The 23,618-nt window shown below is 39.5% G+C and overlaps 1 protein-coding gene across 1 annotated transcript in view; it reads left to right on the top strand.

Moving 5' to 3' along the window:
• sntb1 (syntrophin, basic 1) overlaps nucleotides 1-23,618 on the top strand; it is a 38,479-nt gene that overhangs the window by 10,588 nt on the left and 4,273 nt on the right. Inside the window, exons 2-7 of the mRNA XM_084943404.1 lie at nucleotides 5,506-5,743; nucleotides 12,306-12,423; nucleotides 12,568-12,657; nucleotides 14,166-14,302; nucleotides 14,508-14,704; nucleotides 22,208-22,437. Of these exons, the coding sequence (XP_084799530.1) occupies nucleotides 5,506-5,743; nucleotides 12,306-12,423; nucleotides 12,568-12,657; nucleotides 14,166-14,302; nucleotides 14,508-14,704; nucleotides 22,208-22,437 (1,010 nt within the window). The remainder of the gene's footprint in view (nucleotides 1-5,505; nucleotides 5,744-12,305; nucleotides 12,424-12,567; nucleotides 12,658-14,165; nucleotides 14,303-14,507; nucleotides 14,705-22,207; nucleotides 22,438-23,618) is intronic.

The raw sequence follows: 23,618 nt of genomic DNA, 5'->3' as shown, positions 1-23,618 counted from the left end.
CATTTATTTATTTTTTATCATTGTCTTAGTGTCTTCAAAATCATTTTCTACCACTGTGAAAACAGGATCTGAGGAAATACGTGTTGGAGGAATCGTGTGTTGCTGTTTTAAGACATAGTCTGCATATAAGTCATTTGCACTGTTTCCACTTCAGAGCTGGAAAGTGAGGCCTTAATCACACTGAGTCGTCGTCTTCTTCTTCCAAACGTCATGGCACAAAATGTGTCATCTGGAGGAACATCTTTCAGCCTCAGCTGATTCACTGTCTCTGTATGTGGAGGTGATTCCTGAGCCAAGACCAAACTGAAAGCCCAGTCCTTGGTCACGCTGAATGGCTGGTTAACATTACCACACAAGTTGTCAGGGTTTCACAAGTTATTATGTGCTTTATTGTTTGCGCTGTTGAAGGGAGGTAGTTGTGTGTCCTTTCAGTACTCTTTACAGAACTCCCAGTAATACGTTTAATCCTCTTAAAAAGCCAAAGTCTTTTGTCTAAACACAGCAGTAATGTCGTATTTGAAAAGTGAAAGCATGCATGAGATTACGGCAGGTATACCAGTGACCAGGTAATATTTTGAAGCTCTTATTTCTATTAGTTTTTACGCTTCAAGCATGGAAGTTAAACTGTGACCATATTTCTCTTGTTTTCTATAGCTTCCATCATCTCAATGTTATAGACCAGTTTTCCTTTATACAATAATAAGCTGAATACTCACTGCACTCCTTACTTGATAGCTGCATGCATGAATCTGAGCTAAAAGAGTTTGCAAAGATCAAACTTTATGATGCAAAACTTGTAACCCCACAAAGTGACTGTATTCTGGATCCTCCTGCTCACACTTTCATCCTCTGAAGCTTTGTTTTTTTAAAAGTTGCTAGCTGTCATAATTCAGGGGAAGTGCTTTATAGGTAAATTCAAATTTTTGATAATGATATCTGCTAAATGGGTGTAGGTTTGTTATCTTTAACATTCAGGTTAATGTTTAATGTAATTTCAATGCAAGTTTCTTGTGTCCTGAACACACACTGTGGTGTCCACATCCTCTGCATTTGCATCTGCTCATTTGCATTATTTTTTTTGGGCAAATAAGTCTTCGAGCGCTCCTTTTGTGCTCCTTTCTCTTTCTTATTTCTTTCATACTCTCTACTGTGCATCACTCAGACTACACTATGCCAAATCCCCTCACTCCTGCAGTAAATATCATATTTACATCCATCCATTCGCTTTCGCTTATCCTTTTCAGGGTCGCGGGGGGCGCTGGAGCCTATCCCAGCTGTCATAGGGCGAGAGGCGGGGTACACCCTGGACAGGTCGCCAGTCTGTCGCAGGGCTAACACACAGAGACAAACAACCATTCGCACTCACATTCACTCCCGCATTCACACCTATGGGCAATTTAGATTAATCAATTAACCTATCCCCACAAACTTATATATATATATATATATATATATATATATATATATATATATATATATATATATATATATATATATATATATATATATATATATATATATATATATATATATATATATATATATATATATATATATATATATATATATATATATATATATATATATATATATATATATATGATCTCTTGTGTTGTAACATCTTTGGCGGTATTTTAAAATGTGACATTTTAGCAAATGCCTTTCAGGTGTCTTTTATATAAATATGCTCTTCAGAAAGTTGATTAGAAAAGTGTTGAACTTGGTGTCAGTTCATGGTCAGTGAGTAAGCATACCTATGCACATTTCACGTTTCTTTAACCTGCTGTTAGTTGCTACACATTGTTCGGTTAAGGTAGTATTGGAATCTTTGAAATATTGGCCAACATCTTACAAAAAGGTGCCTCGAGGGTGGATTTGTAAGGGCCTTTTGTGCTGCTGTAGTATCCAGGTACAAGAGGAAAAGGCCTAATTCTACAGTCAGAGGAGCATCTCTTTTTTTTCTTTTCTACCTCTTTAGTCTGGTTTGGCCTCTTTTCAGCTTTTACCAGTCTACTTTCACTTCCGCAGCTTTAATGAGTGTTTTTTTTTCTCCTTTGGTGCACTTTCTCACAAAAGTACATTTGAAGCATATAGTAGTAAATGCAATGACTTCAAACCCCATTAAGTGCAGTTAAAGACCATTAAATAAAAAAAGAGACAATGAGACAGCTACAGTAATTACACTTAATGTTATAGACCAGAGTGTGTGTGTCTGTCAAGAGGGTTGGGGCGGACTGAAGAGTGTGTGTTTGTCGTTGTGTATTCATTGTGAAGGTCTAACAGTCAAGAAGAAATTGAGTGCATCAGCTGTAAAAATGTGTAAGTAATGGATCGTGTACAGTTTCTATTAAGCGAAGAGCGTTTGAATCATCAAAAAAGTCAATGACTCCACTGGTGAGTCAAACAGCTGTTTTGATGCATTGAGGCATCTGCATCAATGACTGCTGTAACTGCAAAATACCTCGGAGAATGGAAATCATACCACTACTACTACTACTACTACTAATACTAATAATAATAATAATAATAATAATAATAATAATAATAATAATAATAATAATTAAAAAAAAAGATTTATCTGCACATGGGTGAGCAAGGATGAGCTGGAAAGTGGAAAATAAAATCAAATAGATAGGGAAGTGTAGCCTCTCGTTTGAATCTCTTTAGTTTGACTTATGTAACAGCAAACAGCCTCATAGACTCCTCTCATGGCTCCAGTGGTATGAGCCCTATCCTTTTCAAGCTCTTCTCCAGCTATTGAGGTTATTGCGCAGAGCTGGGGCTGTAATGGGATAGAAACACGACCCAAGGGAATGCACACAGATGTACACACTTACAGTGTAATGACTGCACGGACTGTACCCCTTTTTATTTTCCCCTCCACTGGAAACACTTAGAGCTCTATTTCTAGGAATTGGGATTCTTTGTAAATGTTAACTGCAAGAAAATCATCAACTAAACATTATGTTTTTATAGTAGATGGGTGGCATGTCTTTTTTTTCTGCTCAGAGAGTGGACTGTAAATTTGTAACCAGGGTATCAGCTGTTTGGGTAGATAATAATAAAAGTTTTGTGTATGGTGTGAAATTAACGGGTAAGTTGTTAGGATTGTGCTACATGTTTGTGTCTGAAAATCAGCAGATGGATTCATCTTGCTTCGTGCTGTCTTTACAGTCACGTTCTCTACCAGCGTCAGAAACTGACACAAAGCAAAAGACGCCTAGCTGATCAACCGCAGGCCATGTGGTTTCTGTGTGGTGTACATGCTTTCACAGTTATTTTTTAAGGAGGTATGATTTAGGCACAGTGCTGTGGGTAGGCCCATTAGAAAGGTGTGATTATATATGTGTTTTGTTTTGTTTTTTTAGCCTGAGCCCAAATACCAAGTCTAAACTTTCAAACTGACCTTTAAAGGAATGCAGAGGGAGCAAAATGCATCCTCACAGTGCAGGAATGGTGGAACTAAGATGCTCAGAAAAATTTCAGCAAAACGCCACAAGTCACGAATTTGATGTTCTGCTGCGGCTTTGTGATGTTTGCAACACAAAGTATGAGGCAGACGGTCTCTGTGCTGCTGTCTAATCACAAAAGTCAGTCTCAGTCTTTCAGACTTTTACTTCTTCCCTTTTTTATTAATATCCTTCGAGTTAACACACTTAACACAAAGCAGAAGTGGTTGTCCTTATTTGACTGCGCTGGATTTGATCTATTCGGTCCTTTGATTTCAACAAAAGTATCAACCTTTTTTTTTCTTCTTCAAGCTGTTTTAATCTGATCTGACTGTGTGGGTTATTCTACTGTGCAATTAGATCACATCGTATCTGTACGTCCACTGAGGACACTCTTACATCATCCCTGTCTTCTCCTCTGTGTTATGAGCCTCTGTGTTATGAGCCTATCATCCCTAATTTACAGGTTGGAGGTTAGGCTTGTTATACCATCCCGTAGTGCTCAATAGTGCTTCTACCAAGAATAGTTCACATGCTGGATTACAAATGCCACCAGCCATATGGCAATTATATGCAGCTGTACTGCGAGATATGCCAATTAGACATCCAGGCCATAATAAGGATTTAGAGTATTCAGGACATAGAAAGCAATCTGAGCACCCACTTTATCTCCGACTCCCTATTTCTGTCTTTCACTGTAACATGGTTCCAGCCTTCTTTTCTCCTCCTCTCAAAGAGGAGGACATGTGGAATTTAAAATGAGCATCAGTATGACTCGTACAAGTAAAGCTGTGTGTTTTTTCTGGATTCGGCGTTTCTCAGATAGCCCAGCGGCGTCAGCCGTGGATCTTGAAGTGACTCAGTGGTGCCAGAGCTGCCAGCAGCAACTGGGACGATGGGGCAAATCAATACGTTTCAACAAATTATTGAGAGCTGAAGAGGCACTTGATTTTGTTGACAAAAACCATCGCAGTTAAATGGCATGTTGACATTTGCTGTTATCAAGTGGCAGCGCAGAGGGCCACTTAATTATTACAGGAACATGTATCACTGTTTTTCCACTGAGCTTCCTGCTGTCTGTGGAGCAAAACATGTATTGCTTTATCAGAACACTCTGTGGACAATAGTCATCTTTAGAGATGACATTATTCAGAGGATACTGAATATTTTAGTGAGGGAGCATCTGAAGTGGCCTTCTATCGTGCACTCCAGAGCACATGTGCAAAGTAACTGATTTGATTCTCCTCCTTCTGATTTTAATGGGTGAACAAGAACGTATTGGACAGATGATTGTAAAACTACACACAGGAAATATATGGTGAGGGCGTGACGCAGCAGGTCTGAGGCTGTAATCGATCTATTTAACCGCCACTGCATGATGCGGACATGAAACAGACTTGTGGTCCTAAGTTTTATTACTATCAGAGGTTTCTGTAATCTGTACACCCTCCTGGGTCTCTGACAAGCATCATTAACGCACAGATATGTTGCTGAAAATTACTTTTCTGCTGCCGCCCCGTGAAAGTCTGTGCTTAACAAACACTTCAGTGGTATTATAAGTAAAACAGTTTCAATGTTGGCTGTGCATGTGAACATTTGTGGTATCCCCACTTCCTTCCTCTGCATTATGACAGATACAGACTACCTTCAAAACAACAAGGTTTGTTAATTGCTGCTGAAGCACATATGGATTTTACATTATGAGTATCTGCAAGGCTGTAAGGTCAAACGTGTTGGGATTTTAATTGGCCTTTGTATTAAATGAGGTTACAACCCTGCCAGCAAAAGAACAGCCTCATTGTTATACATGTAGCCTTTTTTCATTTTAATATGTATTTTTGTAAAAGTATATATATTTATACGAATTAAATCATTTATACTGTTTAGAGTGTGCAAAGACAAATAGGCGTCACTATAGCATATAAATATGAACCATTTTATCTACAGAAAATTATAAAGATGGCCAAAAGTGACGACAAATAATTTGCAATCTCAATTTTTATTGTTATCATTGCTTTGTGTGTACTAAAAATGTATTTCTTCTATTCCTCTCCAGTCAAGTATATGCGTGAGGCCACACCATATGTCAAAAAGGGCTCTCCCGTGTCAGAGATCGGCTGGGAGACGCCTCCTCCCGAGTCCCCCCGTCTCAGCAGCCCTCCCGTCACCTCCTCACCTGAAACTCCAAGTCCTACGATTCAGCACTCCTTGTCTCTGAACGGTGACAGGAGGTGCATACCACTGAAGATGTGTTATGTAACCCGAGCCATGACCACACCAGACCCTGAGAACAGGTAGTGAAGACACACACACACACACACACACACACACACACACACTGGATGGACTGGTCGAGCAGATTCTCTGGGCTTTTTTAAATGCTTGTTTAATGACTTCAGGTTCATACATTAACCACACACATAGTTCCACCTTGGGCTGAGTAATATGATCCTGAATCAAAACTGTTATTAATTTAACATGTTACGTACATTTTGTTTTGCCGGGCCTGCAGCGCTTTTTCAAATTCTTAATTCTGTATTTAGTGGTGAGTGAAACAAAACTCCATTGTGGATACAATGTATCTTTTTTTTTTCTCGCGCTCATAGTTCACCAGGTTTGTCTTGAAAAGATGCTCATATTATGTTTGTGGGTCACTGGAACAATTTTTTGTGTGCAGTTTTTTCTGTTTGTTGTCATCTTTTTTGCAACACAGATATGTTGGGTATAAGTCTGTCATGTGAGTGTAGTCAGACATAGCTTTCAGGCTTTGTTACTAGAAAATGTTTGAAAGTTCAACTCAGAACTTTCTCCTCCCAAAGTTACACAGCAAGAGGTCTGGGCTGCTGGGGGATTCCCGTGATGTATTGAGTGTTTCTTCTTTAGTCATCTTTTCCACTCACTATGTATTTATACACCTCTCTGCATTTAATCATTAGTTATTATTAATCTCTGGCTCTCTTCCACTGCATGTATTTTGTCCTGTCCACCACAACCGGTCGTAGCAGGTGGCTGCCCCTCCATGAGCCTGGTTCCGCTGGAGGTTTCTTCCTGTTACAAGGGAGTTTTTCCTTCCCACTGTTGCCAAAGCGCTTGCTCAAAGGGGGTCATATGATTGTTGGGATTTTCTGTTTACTTTGTATTATCGTTGGGATTTCACCTTACAATATAGAGCGCCTTGAGGCAACTGTTGTTGTGATTTGGCTCTGTATAAATAAAATTGAATTTAACAGAAACAAAGAAAAGATCATTGGTTACTTTAGTTAATTAAAGGTTAACTAGTTTTCTGCTCCTGCATGTCACAGTGAGTGAACAGAAGCAGCCTTCTTCAGCTATCCTGTGGGGATTACTCAGTAGCGGGTTTTTAAAATCCATTTTCAGTTTTCCTTAAAGACAAACCTTTGAAGTATTGCCTAGCTAATTCTCAGTCAGTGGGGGGTGGTCTGTTAGGGGCTGTCATCAAGCTAATTGGTTGGTAATTTGACAATGGCCCACTCAAACAGCATGGGGGAAGATAAGAGTGATTTACTCTCCTTTTCTAAACGCGTTTGATATCAGAGTTTGTGTGCTTTATGCCCTAGCTGTTTTCCTCTCTGCTTCACTTTCTGTGTTGCTTCCCTACTTGTTTATACTTTGCTCTCTCTCATGTCTGTTTTTCATACTTGTTTGTGTTTTTGTCTGCTTGGTTTCTTCTACCTTTCTTTTCTATCATCATCTCTCTTTGTATTGTGCCATCTGAATCAATTTTCTGTCTCTATTGTCCTCCCATCCTTGTCACTCTCTTGATATTTTACTTTTTGCCCTCAAAACAATTGTCAGTGTTTTCCTATCATTCTGTGCCTCGTCTAGTCCTGCCTCCCTCTCCATATGTATGATTCTGGGAGAAAGTGGAAGCTCACACTTGAAAGCTTGAGATGATGAAGGAAACATCAAAGCCAAGTCGCAACTGTCTTTATGGAAACGCTACAACAACACTTTAACATTATAAATCTACTAAATAATCAGTCAGTAAAAATAAACAAATCTAATAAAAATAGAATGAAAAGTAAAAACACCATCTGTGGATAGAATATGTGGTTCTCTGTCAGCTGGAAACACGATGTGCTTTCTAAACTTTTGCATAATCAGCTTGAAGTGGAAGCTGTGTTTAGATTGTTCGGCTTAGATTTGGTTTCGTTTGACTTTTTCTCAGTTTGAAGTGTTAGTTTTTCATTGCACTTGCAGCTGCAGGTGTTTGAGTTGTTGAGGCATTTCGTACCACATTAAGCATAAAGGCAACACGCAAGGCTGCTTGATACTTACCTTCATTATGATTAGCATTGTTTTTATAAGTATCAAAGAAAATAACTTCATTTCAAAAATATTCATTTAATTTGAAAGATTTAACTTTTGTCTGCTTCCTGTAAACTACAAAGAAGTTTGTACCTCTAAATTCCTACAGGATGTTGTAAAGTTTACCATATGCCGCTTTTAACTTAGCCATGTTGTTTCCTTGTCACGCTGAAAGAACACAAAGAAGCGTGTATAGCAGCAGACGATTATAGCCCCAATTCATGTTTTTCAAAGAAATTTACTGTTTGACAATGTAGGAGAACAAATGATGATTATTGTTTTAGCATTGATTGCAGCTTGCAGACTGGACTAGACTGGACTAGTGCAGACAAAGGGTATAAATAAAAGGTATTGTTACTTTCAAATAAATTGCTGTCACTGATGAATCAATACATAATTTAATTTGTGAATTCTCTGGCACAAGGTGTCAGCATAAATCAAATACTTAACCTTTCAAGTCTTCTTAGAAGTCTTCTGCTTTTTAACCAGTTGCTTAAGTTCTCTTTACCATTATGTAATCACAGCAGTAATTTCCATCCACTGTTTGCTCTTCCTGTAATATGGGCTGTAACTAGCGAGTGCTAGTTATAGACATGCTTGGTGGAATCATTTGTTTAGGGTTGTGTTACATATTACCATCTGTTAGCATCTCCTCCTCACATGCCTTTGTACCCTAGTTGCACTTGACAGCATGTTTTTGCCTGAAGTGGTGGAACAAATTGGTTGTTTCCACCTTTAGAAGGAACAGTTTTCTTGCATATTTTGCAAAGTACTGTGCGTTAAGGTCTGACATCTTTTAGGCAAACCACTTAATTTATTATGGTAACTCTTAAATTGTTATTGGAGTCTACAATGCTGTTCTTGCTCTCAAGCATGCTTGGGCTTGTGTTGTTGTGCTAGGAAATGTAAAGGCAAGACATCAACATGTCATTGATTTTGCAATATTACAATTTTATATGACATAAACATTTATACTGATATAAGCAGGGATGGTATGATATGACACAGCCTTAGTGTATATTTCCCAAGGTAATAAAATAAAGCAGGGTCACTTAAGATTCTTATTTATATCAGTGGCTGTTAATGAGCATAATGTTAGTTGGGACAGTCTGCAAAGTAATACTCAACTTGTTGTTCCGGTATTTAAGCTAAAGAAAGAATTACATTCAGAGTCGTGTAATTATTCTGCAGTCGTACTAGCTTGCTACTGCTAATTAGCACGGTTGTTAGCCGGCTTGAAGTTAGCTTAACTTAGCTCCTGTTGGTGTTAGTCTGCAATGCTTACCTGGTATGTACACTGCCCGCAGGGTACTAATTTCACATCTTCTTGTGTAGCGTTTTTGCTTTGTTTGGTTATGATTACTAAACCGAAGCAAGCAAAGCAGAAATCTTCTGTTTGTCACTCTCTTAAAGGGTGCGGTTTCTCTTTGCAAGACAAGGATCAACACAAAACATTCCACATGTACCTGCAGATTGTCCACGCTAGTAGAGCATTGGCTAAGCCCGAAGACTGTGAATTTTGTCACTCGGTCCGGGATTCAACCCTGGAAAGACAGGTGACATTTGTGGAAAAAGTGCTGTCCTGTCACATGGCACGACCCTTCCCTCTCCGAGTCTAGGGTCCCAGTTATTTGCGTCTCTGTACATCTAATTGGCAAATCTCAAATATGAAGGGCTGTAAAGTTGATTTAGCTTGGCTACTGCTGCTGCATCTGCAAGCCACTTTGGAACCAACATTGACCCCAGCTCCTCCTTCTCATGCTCTGTGCGATCTAATCAGTGTTGTGTCAATGTGGATTCCTTCTCTCTTCTGTGCTAGGAGTAAGGAGTCCTTTTTTGCTTCCCACATATCCCTGTAAAAAGACAGGAAGGAGGTCCAGGGAGGCTCCATACTCACAGACATAAACTGCCATTGGAAATAATTATCTTCTTTTGACTAAAGTAGGCCTGACTGAAGGACTCTAATAGTACAAAAAAAGTTGCAGTTAATTAGCATGGACCTGGCCTTGGGGTATGTGCTCAGTGGTATTCTGCTATATCCACATGGGACAATCATCTGGTCTTCTCATATATGAGTGTTTTACACAACAACAACAACACAACTTGTGGTTAAAGTTCATTAATTTGAAGTTTATTATTACACAAAAAAAAAACAAAAAAACATGACAGACTTGAACTTTGCTGACTTTATTTGTGAGTACCTGGGATCAATATCTCATCTAGTGACATAGGCAGCTTAAGCTTTACACAGATAACACTATCTGTGTCTGTGAATCTGCCCTCAAGCTTTATCAAACCACATAACAAAGTCCTTAGCAAAATTTATCTTGACTAACCTGTTTTCTCTCAAGAAAGTTCTTTCCTTTCTTGACTTCCAGCCTTACCTTGCCAGTAGATGTTTGGTAAATGTTTAAACAGAAGGACGCCCAAGTTGAAATGCAGGTTGTCGTTTTTAAGCCACAAAAGTTTGACGAGGTGTTCATATTTGTCCTGAATGTTTGATGTTTCACAGAGTTTGGCTGTTCCGATATAATAAACAGAAGTTAAAGATTGCAGAGTGAGATTAAACTCTTTTTTCATTTTAAGGATTCGGGGGTGATAAAATGGCTTTATATTAAGTGATAGATAAGCCTGTTTTATCTTCTTTTACTTTAGTGCAATGTTCATCTATCTGAGGTTTTTCTCTTCATTTCAGCAGATGCTGTTTAAACTGTGTTTAAGCCTAGGAGAAGATTCAGAAGATTGGCATTTGAGGAAAGATGGGACAGTGATGAGCAGGAGTGATAATTCAGAAGGAGTGAGTTAATAAAGAAAGGGACTACATGACAGGAGAAGGAGAGAAAGTAATGATGTTTACTTTTGGGTGAAGACAGGTTAATAGTAATTATAATACAGATAATAAGGCAGATAGCTAAAATTCTCAAGTCAGGGTTTCACAACAAGGCTTAAAAAAATCACTGAATGACATCTCAGTGTCTACATCCATACAGTCTATCCTTGGATCACATCTGCATGATGGAAGAGACCTTGAATACATATTTGCTAAATCTATTGATAATCCCACGAGGACAACTACCCTTTGATCAAATGAGAGATTTAACTTCTTTCATGCAGGAGCACACTTATGTAACACCATGCATTCAGAGCAGTAGCCTTTTCAGCTCAGCTCAGTTTTATTTCTATAGAGCCAATTTACATGAAAACATCTTAAGATGCTGAGTTAAAAGTTAAAGACCCTACAAAATTGTAGTGAGAACCCAACGATCCACTTGTGCTGTTTGTGTGTGAGATGGGTTTCGTTGCTAGTCCTCCCTATGTTCCCCATTCCTGCGTCATGCAATCAAGGGACAGATAACTTAGGTTGTCAAAGTTTTTGCCAAAGCAAATAGCACACCAGAAAACTTTCTCTTCAAAATGCACTTCTAGCCCCAGAATTCAGCCCTTATAGCTCCTCTCCTTCAGGATGCCCTTTATCAACTTGCCTTTTTACAAGCACCGATTCTATTTTTAGTTCAGATTAACACCTGGAGCTTATCTACTGTAGATGGTCTCGCCTACGTTTTGATAGAAGAGCAAATTAATCTAATCCACTGGGGATTTTTTCAGTTTCTCCGTCTGTGTGATAAAAGAAAGCTGCAAAGAAAGCATTTTTGTCATGTTGAAACCACCCTTAGTGTGGAGTTTTAGTCCACTGTGCCACAGCTAATTTTTTTTCTGTATTTTCTGTCGTATTTTAAAGGTTGTTATTAAATGGATATTACCAAAGCTGTTCCTACTTGAGCTTCATTTACCTTATTTGTGCATTTTCAATCCTTGAAAATCACATGATAAACATTGTAGACTGTGCATACTTCAAACACGGCCCAAACACAATGTGAAGTACACACTGTACAGTTGCTACCATATCGCTTCTTTTAAATCTTTGAGTCAAGAATATTTAATAGTTTTCTGTGTCCACTGTTACTCTTATTATTTCCTTCCTTTAAAGTGGTCAGGTTATTTATCTATAGCATACTGGTTGCTTTGCTGCCCTATAAAGCAACAGTGCACCACTTTATGCACTGTAGGCAGACACATGTGCCTTTTTAAAATTCATATTCACTGAGCACACAATCAAAGAGCCATTCAGAGAGATTGAAAGGCATGTGTTTGTTTTTTTTAACCAAGGCCAGAAAGACTCACATTTCATGTAAGCAGATTAGATATGGAAATTTGGAGAGAGACGGCGCTGGTCTCCCACAGAGAATGCAATGCATGTTGAATAAAAAAAAATTTCCATGCCATTTATTTCATTGTTCTGACCGAGTTGCTGTGATTAAGCAAATAAGAAAGGGGGCATATGTTAAAGCGCGAACCTGAAAAGGTAATATTTGAGTCCTAAAACTATAAGTCCAGAATAAATTGGAGTTTTGTGGTAAGGCTAACAAATATATTTTCAAGATTCTTCACTCTCAAGGTTTTAACATTCGCTTCAGGATGATAACAGAGAAGTTCAACCTATTTAACTTTTCTTATCTTCCCCTGTAGACAACTAGAGCTACACTCTCCTGATGTCAGGCACACTGTGGTGCTGCGTTGCCCAGACCAACCATCTGCCCTGTCGTGGTTCTCCGCCATGCACTCTGTCACATCAGCACTGGCACAGGTCTGTCTTCTACGTGAAATATTATACCAGTGTCTCTCAGCACTCGATATTTCAGTAGATATAAGTGAGCCTCTGGAAATGTCTTTGAATGTTAAGTTATGCATATTGAACTATTTACCTTAAAAATGATCCACCTTGCTACAGCGGGTGCTGCAAGAGGTTATCCAAAACACAGCCAGGGCAGGAGTTGCTGGCAGCAAAGAGATACGACACCTGGGATGGCTTGCAGGCAAGGTAGGAGTGCATTACTCACACTGTGGGGATATAAATTTGTCTACCCCTTCGGGTGGGACAGCAAATTTCTATATCAGTTCTTAATCAGCTCCTGATACATTATTCCAATGTATTTTATGATGGTTAATATATCTGGAATCTGCGTTAATGCCCTTATGAGATAAAGCATTTGTTGTTTGTGTGTAAAGTTGTAAAGGGTATTTTTTTTAATTGAGTCAGATGGTAGAAATCCTTCAAAATAGTCACGTAAAAGCAGCATAAAAAGCCATCTGTCACAGAGAAGGGGGAAATATGATAGTCAGGTGTAAATGTCAAGAAAATCGTCATGCAGCTGCACACACTTGTACACAGAAAACGACAAAAATAGTTTGCTTGATAAAGCAGTGGCAGTATTTACTTGTTGCATACTACTTGGAGTTGTCAGATTAACTGTTGGAGAAAGATAAAGCAATAGATCAATCTGCATGTCAGAAAGGTGTAAATTAGTGAGGCGGTGGTCCTGGGAAAGGGGCCCAGATGGTGTATGAATATATGACAAAGTATTAATGTGGTGTGTGTTTGTACTGTGTATACATACATGCAGACATCTGTGCAGAGATATCTGCACGCCCACGAACATCTGTATCTACCTAATTTAGTCCTCGTGAATTCGACAGTATTTTAATCTTTAAATGCAGCACAATACTGTTACTTAGCAACATATTCTGATTATGTTAAAAATATGACCCTTGACCCTCTAAATCCCACGATACGATTGAATGAGGCAGAACTTCAAAGAGCAGCTTAGGATTCCGTGGCTGTGCTGCAGATAAGCTCTCATAATGAGAATAGTTATGGAGCATTGTAAAATGAAATACCACACTTGGTGTGTGCGTGCTCTGAGTGAGGGGTTTGTAGAGATGAGTGGCTGAGGGGGCACCGCTAAGCATATGCTTAAAAAAACCTACAACTGCACACCAGCCACATTTATTTTGGGTGCACAATAGTGAATCTAGACATTTCCTGTGACAGAACAGAACAGCCTTGTGAACAGCTATTACAGATTGCAACTACACACACGCTCACACACACACACCAGTCTTCTCTGTTACTGCCAGTGATCAGCCTCATCAGCACTCTCATTTAAAAACACGAAGACAATCTTAGTATTTGCAAAAACCACAAGAGGGAATAGGTATTTCTAATCGTGCAGAATTGATGTGATCAAATTTATATTGCACAGGTTTATAGGATTAACTGCCTAGTTAATCTATTATATTAGAATTTTACTAATTGATCATTTAATTTTGAATTCATCTATCAGGTTTTTTTGTCATCACATAATACTGCTAAATTTATGTCACAATGCCTTGCATACAAAGATATTGACTATATGGGCCAATAGCTGGAGCTTTTGTCGTGTGGATAATCCTCCTGATTAGTGCAGCTCTTTAAAAGACTAATTTTTATATATTTATATGTCAGACCATTAAAGGAAAGCTGTCATAGTCTCGTTGTTTGTGCTGCAGACAGAGAGTGAGAAGCAGTGCTGGAAGCCGGTGCTGGTGGTGGTGACAGAAAAGGACCTGCTGCTATATGACTGCTTACCACGAGGCCAGGAGGCCTGGCAGAGCCCTACACACACTTACCCACTTTTAGCAACACGGTAGGACCCTCATAAAGAGACTGACTTGCAGAAACTTGCACATGCATTAATATTGGGCCTTAAACATTCAATTTGTTTTATGATGACTAACACTATGGTGTTGCTTTTTTCATTTAAAAATGATTTTTCTAAAAATACTGGCAAGCTTAAGAGTGTATATTGAATTTCTTCTCTTTGCTAAAAGGCTTTGTATGTGTTTATTTAGTCTGGTCCACTCAGGCCCTGACCGGGGGTCGCCGCACTCTGGCACAGAGCTGTTCTTTGCCACTCGGACTGGCACACGACTTGGCATTGAGACTCACCTGTTCCGGACTGAGACCACCAAGGACCTGTCCCTGTGGACCAGACACATTGTGAATGGATGTCACGCATCAGCTGAGATGATCAAAGAAGTCTCTACGAGTGAGTCCCGCTACACAGCACACAAACATTAAGATTAAGTGATATAATGCATAAAAAACGTAGGAACATGCATATTGATACACCTGCATAGAGACAGGAATGCATGTAGGAGCTATGGCTGGAGCAGGTTGAGTTGTGCGGGTCACTGTGCTGGATTCTGTGATGCTTTCTCACGTGTGTTCAGGCATGCTGCAGCAAATCATATCCAGAGAGATTTAAGAGGCTGCACCAGTAAGTACAGCCTGAGGTCTGGCAAGCGTAAATCTGGTACAAAGAGCATAATATATACAGACTCCTACATCCACTAAAACATTAGGATACCTTTGGGTTTGTGATATAATTTGACAGCCATATGGAGGATGTGGACAAAGTACTTGCTTTTTATAGAAAGGAATGCTTTTCTACTGTGTGTGTGTGTGTGTGTGTGTGTGTGTGTGTGTGTGTGTGTGTGTGTGTGTGTGTGTGTGTGTGTGTGTGTGTGTGTGTGTGTGTGTGTTCCTATCTAGCTATCTTTGTGAGGACCAAAATCTGCATTCTACTATACTTGTGAGAACCACATTCATTTTTAATGGTTAGGGTAAGGGGCTAGGGAAACCATTATGTCAATGAAGGTCCTCACTAAGATAGTTGAATGGGCTTGTGTGTGTGTGTGTGTGTGTGTGTGTGTGTGTGTGTGTGTGTGTGTGTGTGTGTTATTTAGCAGTGAGCACTGGTCGTCCTGGGAATTTCAGCAGAATACCACCCCTCCCTCTTGGTGGCCTCCCTCTCTCAAAGCACGAAATGCCCTGGGAACGCCACTTCTCCCTTGGGTGCCCCTTCTCACGTTGCCAAACTAACTCTTCAGATTCTAGCCAATCACGAAACAGACTTTATTCCGACTCGAGCGGTGACCATCACCGTGATTGTGTCCTCGTTGTCAGTGTAGTTTCTGGAGCATTTATCGCCAAGCTCTTGTTAAAACTTTCCTAAAAATGCGTCTCCACCCATGTCACGCTGTGATTAGCGTAGCACGACTTTATTCACGTCTGTGAAACTTAATTTAAAACCTCTAAGCTGCATTGTAAAAGTATGATTTTGTTTGTCATGGCAGTTAGCTGTGAAATGTGAACGCAATCAGCACATTTTCTTTAATCCCATGACTAAACGATGTCTAGACTGACGCGTGTTGCTCAACATAAATGATCTGTTGCTTTAAACGCAGCAATGAAAGAAAGAAATCAAAGGCCACAGCCACGATACAGCCACACAGGTAATTTCTTTTACTTGTCTACTGGATGATCAAAAGACTTCATAGGGGTGTGTGGGTGCATAGTCCTATATTGCTCGGCATAGCTTTGCCCACCTCCAATCTGAGCAGAGGTTGATTCTACCAAGATGAGTGAAAACACATGTGCGGTCATGCAGGGCCTTTAGAGTCTGCTGTAACTATTTTTGGCCACTCAGGGGTAGCTGAAAAAAATTCTATGAAAACAGCAACAACATATTATCATCATTCAAGTTGATATGACCAACTTAAACACCCAGCAGACTGAGAAACATTCAAATTCATCTGGAGTCGTGCTTCTTTTCATTCTCTTTTCAGGCATCTGTCTCTTAATAATCCTCAGGAAACCAGAGAGCTGCTTTGACTCTAGCTAAGTCTCCCTGCTGTTTGCTGCTTGACTTTTTTTTCTGACAGCTGCTTTATTTGCTAAAACATCTGCATGCACAACATCTGTAAAGACTATTTATATGCATATAGTAGTGCTAGCAGTAAGCAAAACTCAGTTGGGTTTTAAAAACCCATCGATACATTTTCTTCTGCTTATCCGATTTGGGGTTGAGAGTGTTACATTCCAGCTTGAGAGGTGGGGTCAACCTAGGACAGGTAGCCAGTCTGTGTCAGGGCTAAAGCAAAGAGACTGATAACCACTCACCACTCACCATTTTGCATGTTCTTCCTGTGTCTGTGTGGGTTCTCTCTGGGTTACCCACACAGTCCAAAGACATGCAGCTGACTGGTGGGGTTAAAAACCAAGCAACAAAAAGTGGTTTTGAAAATGTTTTTCTGATGTTTCCTGATTAGTAGAGGAAGGAGATTCACAATTTGTGAGCATTTTAAATCCCAGTCCCAGTCTCTGCTTTAACTTGGACCTCGGGACGACCAGGACCAGTAATCTGCTGAGTGGACTTCAGGGATGTGTGGCAGTGATGTGCGTATGTGTAAAGTAAAGGGGTGCCAACCCTTTTAATACTGGTCTGAACCCTTCCATGATCATTTAGCATATTAAAATGTTAACGTTTTCTCCTTAGCACTAAGCAGAGAGGAACCGCTTAGGGTGTTAGTTTTACAGGTCTTTTAAATTAATAAAGCAACCTGATGGAGAACAATAGATTAAATGCAAGTGATTCACTAAAGTTCTAAAATCTGATGAATATAACAACAATCCAGCCAAGAGTTGTTGAGATTTTACTCACAGCTCATGTTTTTAAAACTCATGTTGATTGTCAGGTCAGGTCAGGAGGCGCCATCTTTTGGGAACGGCAATAAATATACAAATTTATTCCTTTGCAGACCATTTAACATTTGTGTGTGGATGGGGTATTTATCACTTTAGTCCAACTAACAGGTCTACTGAACCATGCTATTACCACTGCTACAAATGTTTATTGTAATAGATTTCTTTGATTAATTTTTTGATTATACTTTAATAGTCTTTTGGGTAATAAGTTGGTGACACGGGCAAAAAAGGAGCATGAATTTTTGTGGGGTTTTGAATCTCCATTGCTCCCTATACCTAACCTTTTTTTCTAGAATGGCCTGATGCACCAGTCCTCAGTGCATTTGCTCATGTGTCAGCGGTTGCCACTTGAGGATTCATTATACTGACCTTGTCTGCTTTTCGTCTGTGTTATATTCTAAATCATCCTTATAGTTTATTCACTGTCAGATCCTATAATAAAGATTTGCTCTGAAGATGGATTAACTTTCAATCACTCATCGGGCAGAAGGCCGTTCTTGAGGTGCTTTAAAGGCGTATTTGAAATCAAATTTCGTGAGCTCTCGGCCTGCTGTCATTCCCTTTATTATTATTATCCAAGGTGACTTAAACCTTCTCGAGGTTATTCTGGTATTTTAAGCAATTAGCGGAAGACGTCACTGCCACGATGTTCTGTGGTGCATATCATGGCATAATATATGAATAGTTTAAACCTTACTCATGTCTACCGTAAATCCTCTCTCCCTGCCTTCCGACATCTGCATGCTTTTCACCAGTGTTAATCAAAATCAATAACTGAAAGCTCTCCGCCTTCCCTCCTGTAATGCACGCTAATTAGCATGTGTGATTTGCCTAATGCCGTTTTACATGGGTCTTGTAGCGAGACCGCTTTCTCAACTGTGTTTTCCAAAGTCAAGCAAACTTTACTCTCAGCTTCGAACCATTAGCTGTTTAAAGTCAGCAATCTCCACGTCCTCCTTTTCAAGCTTCTCTTTAATGATGTCGTTGAAGTGACAGCTGCAGAACCTGCCGAATTGTCTTGGAGGTCGATACAGTCTCCTTAATGAACAGGTAAACCTCTTAATGACTTAGAGGACTTTAAAAAGCAATTTTATCTCAGGGGCTGTGGGAAATTAACCTATTAACCTGCTGCGACACTTGAGGACCGGAGCAGTGGGTTGCAGTTTCAAAATATGAGGTACTCTGCCTCCTCTTAATGAGTTACAAGTTACAAGACAAATAGTACTGAATGCAACTTTTTGTCTCCTAATAACCTTTTAGAGTTTCCACTTGTTGGTGTTTGTAACACACTTGGTGTCTCCCTCCTTTTTTTTTCTCTGACCCTCTCTTTCCCTGATTCATTTGGCTCCTCTCTGGCTCCCAGTGTTATCACTTTCTGCCCCTCCTTCTGTCTCTTCCACTTACCATCAGGCAGAAAGAAGGGCTTTTGTTGTTGCCTGAAAAGCCTCTTTCTCCCTATGTGTGTGTATTCTTGTGGGAACTTTCTCCACAGAACAATGTTCTCAGGTAGAAGACTTTCAGGTCTAATATTCTCTCCTGAACACAACAAAGACCGCCACTCTTTGTTTCATTTGCAGCACCATTTATACCATTAGGAACACGCTGTTCCCGTCACATTGTTTATACATCGTTAGAAAAATATTACACGTTATGAGACTCATTTTTCATCGGGGGTTAAAACAGGATATTATCCTCTATTTGACTGTATGCGTGTGGCTCAGCTTCTATCTGAATCAGACTGCTCTCCATATCAACATTACTTCCTGAAGCGTAGTCATCACACAAGTTGTTGTTTGAGTATCACAGGCAATAAGTAGGAAAGAGATTACTTTATTGCTTTATTTACTTGAATGTAATTTGAGTCTCTTTTGTGCTACATTTAACAACATTAACATAAAGTTTCATATATTTCAATTTGTTATAAATGCAAATAGAGATCAGACAAAAGTGGAAAAAAGACCTTTAACCTCGTAGGACCTGGCGTCCACATATGTGGACATCACATTTTGGGTTATTTAGACCAAAATACGGAATTTTGCTCTACAAGGGCCTGATATCCTCTTACGAGGACATTATACTGCTACTGTTCTATCAAAATGTTTAAACGAATATCCTCATATGTGGCTCTTATTTTTCTTAGAAACAAAAAATTAGGTAAAAAAAAAAAAATCTGGTAATTCTTTGTTTTTACATTTATCAGCTCCCAATCAGCCCAAATATCAAAGAGAAATTAAAAATGCATGCCATGAAAGAGTTCGGGTCTTAGGAGGTTAAAAATACTCCAAAACACTGCCAGACACTTTGTATTTGTCACCATGTTGTTCACATTGCTCTACAACTTTTATGTCAGTGTTTTTTGGTTTTATTTGTCAAGAGTTCAAAGAAGTTCAAACTGAGGTGGTCGTCTCAAGAAACTTAACTGTTCATAGCGTGAGGTGTTCAGTAAGATTGGAGTGTTTGAAGGATTTTCAAAGATTACAGGTGTCAACAAGTTTCTGCCTGTTTAACTTAAAAAAAAGCAGATACTTGAGCATTAATATTAAGCCAGCAACACTGATAATGCTGCACACCTGCATGAATGTCATTGGCTGTAACAGCACTCAGCTAATGTAAATCTGGCTTTAGTTTTGTGTCTTAACTAAAGCTGTGCTACGTTTATCACTTTTATGCGCTCCCTATAACTTGACCCAAACCTGCAGTTTTTAATCTCTGTGCACCTGCAGTTTGTGCTCCTACTTTTGCTTTGTAACGAGTATGATGAAGTGCTAATTGAGCACACTCGTGTAGCATTTTGTTCCACGCTTGTTTTACAGCTGACCGCTCCTGCTAATTGGCATCTTTGCAGCAGTGTTTGTAATCTAGAATAAGACATTCCAGAGTGAAATGAAAGTTTCTTTTTTGCCTTTCTGCTGACCCACACTGAAAAAGAGCAAAATCAAAATGAATGTAGAATGCATTTCTGTGTTTAATTACATTCTTGTGCACTGCAAATTATCTGTTACCCTGTATGGGGGAAATAAAACTCGCCGGAAGTCAAGTCACATTTGCTAACCGTCCTCTCTTAGTTGTTGTTTTTTTTAGATAAACTAAAACATGGTAGTCTGATTAGGAAGGTTTAACTGCCAACATAGTTAATTAGACATTATGTGTCTCTTTCAGTTTAACGACAAGCTAACAACTACTAAACCCTAAAGAGCAACAATGTGGTTTACTGGAGGTCGTTATTCACCAGGACGTGAAGTGACGAATGTTTTGGGTTATTTTCGTGTTGAAAGACAAACAGAAGACACAGACTTAGTTTAGCTGCTGACTACTTGAGGTTTTCTTTGAAAATCTTCACATACCTGTCTTTCTTAAAGATTTCTTCCACCTTGACAAGATCCCCGAGATCAGAAGCATTCCCACAACAAAATACTCAGACCACCGTGTTTCACTGTGGAGACGGTGTTCTGTAGCTCGTGCACCTCTTCTTTCTCCAAACAGTAGCAGTATCTCTTTGGCCAAACTAGACTCTAGTTGGTGTCATCTAACCAAAGCATGCGCTTCCAGTATCCATAATTTTCTCCAAGTTATCCTTTGCATACTATAATATTGCTAAAAGTTGTCTGTTCTGCAGAAGTGGAGTTTTTCTTGCTCTGCAGGCTTGCAGTTCATTCCTCTGCAGGATTTTTCTTCTTTGAGGCAATTCCAGACTCAGCCAAGTCATTCACTCATGTCTTGGCAGTTGTTCTGGGGTCGTCAGACGCATCTCTCACTAGTTTTCTTTTCAGTTTTTGAGATCTTTGATTCTTGCCTCTACCAGGCTTGTTCTGCACTGTGTGGCTCTCTTTGTTGATGATACTTCTCACTCCAGTTCTTGACACTTGGAAATGTTGTGATATCTCTGTATATCCATCGTCTACCTCTACAAAGTTAAAGCTTACCATTGCACAGCAGTGGTTTGTGCTATGGTTTACATTGACACTGATCATTTTTGTTATTTTCTGAAATTATTCTGTTATTGTGTGCAAATAGAATAGAATTAATACTTTGTAAAGAAAACTAGTGTCTTTAGAAATGCTGAAAATCACCTGCGCTGTTAAAAGTGCTTTTAAACAGTGCCTCGTGTGTGTGTGTGTATCTACATACAAACATCCATCCTTGTACACACATCTTGGTCAAACAATAGAAAGATAACATCTCTCTTCTCTCTTACCGTCTCTTTGTCAAACAAACACGCTGCTTGGCAGATCAGATATCGTCAGGAGAGCACAGTTTGTGCTGCAAATGAAGTTTTCGTCTTGCGGCCTTCACGTCTGCCGCAGGGAGTGAAGGTATTCTGCTGTCAAGGAGTGAAAAATAAGGCTAAATGCACCTAGATCACACAGTGCGGGGACAAGGCAAAGCAGGAGGAGCTGATAAAGATAGTACACTCAGCTTTCAGCTAAGACACCTGCTGTGACGAGAGGAGGAAGAGCGGGAGAAAAGTGATGAGAAATGTTGTAAAATAGACAAATTACACTCCCTGCTTTCAGCCGAATGAGAAGGAGAGTGTGTCACTGAAATGCTGCTACTTCATTTAGTAAGTAAACAGATACGAGATACAAGAGATATGAGGGTTTGGTTTTTTTTATAACGTGCCAGGACTGACAACCAGCCCTCGAACGGCACTAATAAACCATATTACTGGCATGAATATGCAAAGGCTCTTTTAGATCAGCCATCCCAGTTCACTCAGAGGAAGTGTACCTCTCTTGGATGTAGTATAGCTAATGTTCCAGTCTCTTGTTGGACTTTGGGTTCCACAGGCACAGTTGTTATAGACTGTGAACAAAACACAGCTTTTGTCAGAGAGCAACACTTTGTAAGGATTTTATGGTTTTTACACATAAAAAAACAAACATTTTCCCTTGTATGTTAAGACTAGCTATTCTACTCTTGCTCTCTGCAGGTATCTTTTAGACCTCACTCTTCCACCTCCTCGTGAGCACCTTGTTAACAATCAAAAATCTTTGTCTTCCAGGTTGTCTGTACCGGGGTCAGGAGTGTCGGCTGGCGATCCACTATGAGAGGGGCTTCTCTGTGCTGGCTGACCCGAAAGCAGAAGATGGGGAGGACTTTGAGGAGAGAGTAGCTCGCACTACTAGCAAGCCCCAAGTTCTCCTCTCTTACCCCTTTGAAAAACTAAAGATGTCTTCAGATGACGGAGTACGCATGCTGTTCCTCGACTTTGGGGGGAAGGAAGGGGAAATTGTGAGTGGTTTTTTTTTTCTTCTTTGGTTCATTTTTTTGTATTTTTAACTTCACATTTAGACACACAAACTGTAAAAAAAATATGTTCATGCATAAGAATCAGTTTCTTCTAAGAGGTGAACACTGATAGTAGTGATTGTATTTTTTGTCAGGGTTTTTTGTTTGTTTTTCAGCTACACCATAGTTTAATAGAAAGATATCATAACGGCACTTCTATAAAGTCTTGTTCTTTGAGTCAGCACAATCTAATAAAAAGAATGAGTTTGAGTTTCTAAGGCTGTGAAAGTCAAACGTGCAGCAGCCACAAACTGTCACCGAAAGGAGGAGTTACTTTAGTAGCCCAGATGTTTCTGCAGATGTCTCCCAGGCCTGTTCAAAATCAACTTTAAACAAACACACATTATGACACATAATTTCTTACATTTTCCTGACTGTAAACCATACCTGTTACATTTCTAACCATGATTCAGAAGTGGTGTTTATTTTAGTGAAGAGGTTTGTAAAAACCTTGTTTTATTGACAGGTGGGTAAGGCACGGGCCAAAATGCTGACTCGGATCTTCCTGAGGAAGTTGCCGTGGATTTCTTGAATCCAAAGGGTTCAGTTACAGCTTGATTTTCCAGTAATTCACATTTAAAAAGACACTATGTCCTAAAAAGTGTTTAAGTGGTATAATTATGTCAGCGTTTAGAAATACTGGTGAGTAAAAAGCATCAAGCTTAAATGGGTGTGGTTACACACACCTCACAGTAAACAGAATAGGTTCATTCCCACTCTCAGGGGCTTTCACAAGGCCTTCTGGGAATTAAGGAACACGAGCTGCGCTAGAAGCAAGCGCAACAGGAAGAAGGAATGTGGTACAGCAGAAAGTAAATTACAGCACTTAATCAAAAAATCTGAAATGAAATAAACTTCGCACGAACACTTAGGTCTTTGAAGGTAAGAGCACACGAGAGCTGAGTTTTCCTTAAAAATAGCCCGTCACTTACTGTAAGAGTTTTAATCTGTTTTACACCACCCAGCAGTTCACTGATTAGATGTTCAGGTGGCTCATGTTTCAGAGGCCAACCTCGAGTAATTCAGGACCAGAAAACAGCCGAGTGCAAACCCAAGCCAATGTGTGCATCAGTGTGGTTTAGGTTGGATTTTATGTGACTATTAAAGTGCCTATAGAGCAGCGG

The sequence above is a fragment of the Perissodus microlepis genome, chromosome 11 (genome assembly GCF_051167445.1).
Source record: "Perissodus microlepis isolate ML-2025 ecotype Zambia chromosome 11, ASM5116744v1, whole genome shotgun sequence".
NCBI classification, from domain to species: Eukaryota; Metazoa; Chordata; class Actinopteri; order Cichliformes; family Cichlidae; genus Perissodus; species Perissodus microlepis.
This window is presented reverse-complemented; position numbering and strand designations above follow the sequence as displayed.